The 4,684-nt window shown below is 36.0% G+C and overlaps 1 protein-coding gene across 2 annotated transcripts in view; it reads right to left on the bottom strand.

The window, feature by feature from the left end:
- Positions 1–520: 520 nt before the first annotated feature.
- The window catches only part of LOC107674103 (dnaJ homolog subfamily C member 27-like), a 6,267-nt gene continuing 2,103 nt past the window's right edge, over positions 521–4,684 (bottom strand). The window contains exons 3-8 of one of the 2 annotated variants that reach the window (XM_016467990.1): positions 3,977–4,046; positions 3,482–3,646; positions 3,280–3,402; positions 3,033–3,193; positions 1,344–1,472; positions 521–953 (exon numbers count right to left, since the gene is read on the bottom strand). In XM_016467990.1, coding sequence (XP_016323476.1) covers positions 950–953; positions 1,344–1,472; positions 3,033–3,193; positions 3,280–3,402; positions 3,482–3,646; positions 3,977–4,046 — 652 coding nt within the window. In that variant the 3' untranslated portion in view covers positions 521–949. The other variant, XM_016467989.1, reaches the window with a different exon arrangement.

The raw sequence follows: 4,684 nt of genomic DNA, 5'->3' as shown, positions 1-4,684 counted from the left end.
TGATCAATTTAACACAACCTGAAAAAAAGTATTTTCTTTAAAAAAAAAAAAAAAAAAAAGCTTATTTACGCCAAACTTTTAAATAGTAGTGTACTGTATGTTTGGTAAGTCTATTATTACAAAAACTATATATATAGTACCCATAAGTGCATAACTTAAGTTAAATTAACAAAATGCATGTGCATGACACATACCATATTTCTTGAACTGGTTCATTTACATACTATCTATCTATTGAAATTGAATTCTCTTCAAAAGACAAGCGACATTCTAGAGAGCAGATGTTAAATGTGAGTAGACTTACATAAAAATGGCATTTTATTTTATTTCTATATTTTTTTTACAAAAATGTACAATACATTTTTTGTAAATAAATAAATACATTTTAAATGAATTATATTGCACTAGTGCAAAGGTATTGGACAAGTTACATTTTCTGCTCATGCTTTTCCTCCTCTTTGGAGTGAGCTAAGGTGAAAAACTGGGAATCATGTACGTCATAGTGTCCCTGTGAGGTGCATCGGGATTAAACAACAGCATTAGAATGCTAAGTCTGACTCGTAAATCAGTTGGTAAATAAGTGGTCTTTCACCTGTACATCTATGGGAGCAAAGCAGCACAACAGTCACAGGACAGACTGGGAAAAAAGGGTCATCCTCATGCTCCAAGACAATGTGACATGCACATGATTTGGGCTGAAATCTTACAGCATTATTGTTGTTTCCCTACTACAACTTTTGACATCAACATGTATATTACATTATAAACAGGACAGCTGTACGTCATAGTATAAACAGTGTCATAGCTGTATGTCAAACTCAGCAGTTACTAAGTCTTTGTTGGAGTCCAGAGGCTTCTCCATGTGTCTTAAGCGTAATCTTCACTGAGAAGGGAACTCCGCAAATGCGAGGTAACTCTCCAACTCCAACTAATGGCAATGTGAAGCTGATCAACTTAAAACAAGGGAACATAGTTAAGTTTCGGCCTTAAAGAGTCATTTGTTGGTTTTGTATGAAATCTTGAGGTGAAAACACTTTTGTGGTACTACAATGGTATTTGTACTTCAGACATTCTGATAGCATATTTAAACTGCCCTGACAATTGTTTTTAATGCACATTTAATAATCAAAAAAATAAATAAATATATAATTAATACAAATTCAACAAACAAAACACCACAGCAAGCAATCGAAACAAACAAAAAGAATGTTCATTTAAAAAAAGAAGAAGAATATTTAGATGGCACAATGAAGATGAAAACAATCTGTTCAGACACGATGTGGCGGATGTGTTTGTAATGGAAACCATGTGAGATGCACTTGTGTGTGGGTATACACTCCTACTTGATATTCTTGAGCAGCGATGTGCGAGCATTAACCACTGCTTTAAAGGCATCCTCACTGCCTGGGGCCACACACTTGTCCGGGTGCAACAGTACAGCCAACTTCCTGTATGCCTTGTTGACTTCCTCCCTACAAGCACAAAATGAGAAAAACCTATTAGTCTCAGTTTGCACACATCAAACAGGCCTTTAAAATGCTGATATGGCAAACCACTGTGGTCCCACTAAAGAGGGATCACAGTGAAGAATCAGCTAAGGAAGAAGGATTGTGATTGGCTGGGAATGAGAAATGACACAAGCTCATGATTGGTTTCTCAGGGTGTTGGGGAAATCTCAAAGAGGTTAATTAAGCTGGCAGGAGAGAATTTTGGGATGGTAATTGGATTGAAGGCATTCTCTAATGATCTGACCCACATGATTAAACCAGCCAAGCTAACACAACCACAGTGTTGCAGCAATAATACTGAGACAATATAATTCAATGGGAAATAACAGTACCAAACTGTATCAACTATTTGTTGCTTGCTTTTAAGCATCTGACATTCTATTAAATATTTCAGAGAACAGGAGAGTAAATACTAACTTTGGTTTCCTTAATGGTTATTAAAGCAACATCAAACACATTATGTCCTCTGTCACTGGTGGGCATTGTGTATGTGTTAAAGATGGGAACACACTAACCTATTAACATCAGTTGACTCTTATAACTTAAGAGAGGTTAAGTGGGGTTTAATAAAACAGAGCCAAATCAACATCCTAATCCAAATGCAACACAAAGCCTACACTAGTGATATCTGCTATTTTTAAATGATCGCCCAAAAACTTATAGTGGGCAGATTAGTGCTGCAATCCTGATTTTTGACGGCATGATGTCTGGAGTACATAGTTTACAAACAACACAGCTGTTTATGGCTGGTTAAAACTTTAGAGAACAAAGCCATGTGGCCTACTGTATTTTATTATTATGAAATTATGTGATATATTACATGTACGGCATTTTATCGACCATCAGCCACCATGCATGCTCTTTTAGATATTCAAACTATTTTTTTTCAGTCCATCACCAGATCACCATCAAATAAATTTATATCAGACAAATCCATATATACACCATATATACATACACTACTGTTTAAAAGTTTGGGGTCAGTAGATTTAATGCTACAAAAGGTTTCTATTTCTATTTACAATAATTGCTGTTCTTCTGAACTTTCTATTCATCATCCTGAAAAAAAAAAGATCAGTTTCTACAAAAATATTAAGCAGCACAACACAACAACACATCGATAATAATAAGAAATGTTTCCTAAGCCCCAAATCAGCATATTAGAATGATTTCTGAAGGATCATGCGAACACTGAAGCCTGGCGTAATGACTGCTTTGCCAACACAGGAATAAATTACATTTTAAAACATATTATACAAGAAAACAGTTATTTTAAATTGTAATAATATTTCACAATATTACCGTTTTGACTGTTTTTGATTAAATAAATGCAGTTTTGGTGAGCATAAGAGGCTTCTTTCAAAAACATTTAAAAAATCTTTCCAACCCCAAACTTTTGAATAGTAGTGTATACTGCAATAGCAATAGAGCAATAGTCAATATCTAAATAGATATTAATCCAGAGTATGATATAAAAAAAGTTATATCAGCAGCACTAGCAGACACATTTAGCATTCAATTTACCTTGTGGCCCCAGGTTTAACCCCCAGCATATCCCAGCTGTCTTTGCTGTTGCGGATGCGTCGGATGGTGTCGGCCTGCTCTTTAGTAAAACCTACATTGACCTCTGAAGTGGGTTTCTTCCCTCCATTTTCACACATGTCAGTAATGGATGAGAAAAAGGCCTGTGGAGGTGGACACACATTAAATAAACAACAGTCAACAGAATGACAGGGCTGTAAACTGTAGAGTCGCGTGAGAGAGCACATACCTGAAACATTTCATTGATGCCTTCACCACTCTGGGCAGAAGTTTCAAAGTAATGAAATCCTCTGCTCTCGGCCCAAAGTTTCCCCTCACTCTCATCCACAACTCGTCTTTTCGTCAGGTCAACCTTTATTGGTGAGAGACCACACTTTATAACAGTCTCTCTCATGTAAATCACAGATTACACATTTAAACGCCAGAGGGACCTTGTTGGCACACACGACGAAGATGATGTTCTCCATGTTGGCCTGTGAGCCCATTTCCTGCTTCATCTCTGTGAGCCAGCTGTCCAGAGCGTCAAAACTCTCCCTCAGACCAACATCATAGACCAGAATCACCCCCTGAGAGTCCTTATAAAACTCATTGCGGACCTGTAAAACAAACAGCATCAATTCCCTCCAACATCAGACTCTCACAGCCATCACAAGCCAATAACCGGTAATCAATTTCTATACATGGCAACAAGAAAAATGCTAAACGCTGATGCCATAAGATTCTTCAGGGAGGACATCACATGGAGAGCAGCTCAATACTACCACACTGTGGTTAGTTAGATGTACTCATAGAGCAATAACAAAAAACAATTCTTAATTACATTGTGTAATAAAAAGAGACATTTGTTTACACATTTTTTAATAATAATTTGAAACACACTTAATCATGTGCATACACATACAATTATAATATAAATCAAGCAATACCTCATAAAAGAAAGGATGTCCAGCCATATCAAAAATGTTTACTTTTATCTCCCTATCTCGAACCTGAACCCTTGAGGTGAAGAAAAAACAAACAAACAAACAAAAAAATAATTTACCTTCCATCAGTGAATCGATCTAATTGTGCTTTATTAATAGACAAAACTGTCTTTTGCATCTAAAAATATGTGCCATTGCACCTATACTTGACAAAACAACCACTTCAATCATATGCTTGAAAACTATTATAAGGTTATTGCTTTTTTAATATTAAACATCCCTGCAAAATGGTAGATACACTCAATTAATTCATAAATAAATAATACAATTAAGTGATAATTAGGGCTGGGCAAAAAAAATCGATTTTTCGATATATCGTTTTTTAAAATGTGGTCGATTCAATATCGATTCTCGAAGGCCACGAATCGATTTTTTTTTCAATATTTATTTCCACAAACATTGAACATAAGATTTACGTTAATCTTATTACTAGTCTAATCCACTAGATGTCACCCCCTTATTTGCCTTGCGCGTTACACCGGAGAGTCCGTCATTCATTCATTGCTTAAAATGGCGGATTCAGGTTTTTCGAAAACTACTGCGTGCGACTATAAACATTTTTTTAAGAGCACCAGTGCGACTGACCCGATCATCATCATACTTGTGATTGCGCTCAGGGGAGCTTCAAATGTTTCTACGTGTTTTTGCAGC

Source organism: Sinocyclocheilus anshuiensis, unplaced genomic scaffold (genome assembly GCF_001515605.1).
Source record: "Sinocyclocheilus anshuiensis isolate Anshui unplaced genomic scaffold, SAMN03320099.WGS_v1.1 scaffold544, whole genome shotgun sequence".
Taxonomy (NCBI): domain Eukaryota; kingdom Metazoa; phylum Chordata; class Actinopteri; order Cypriniformes; family Cyprinidae; genus Sinocyclocheilus; species Sinocyclocheilus anshuiensis.
The sequence above is the reverse complement of the archived record's forward strand: the minus strand, read 5'-3'. Positions and strand labels throughout refer to the sequence as shown.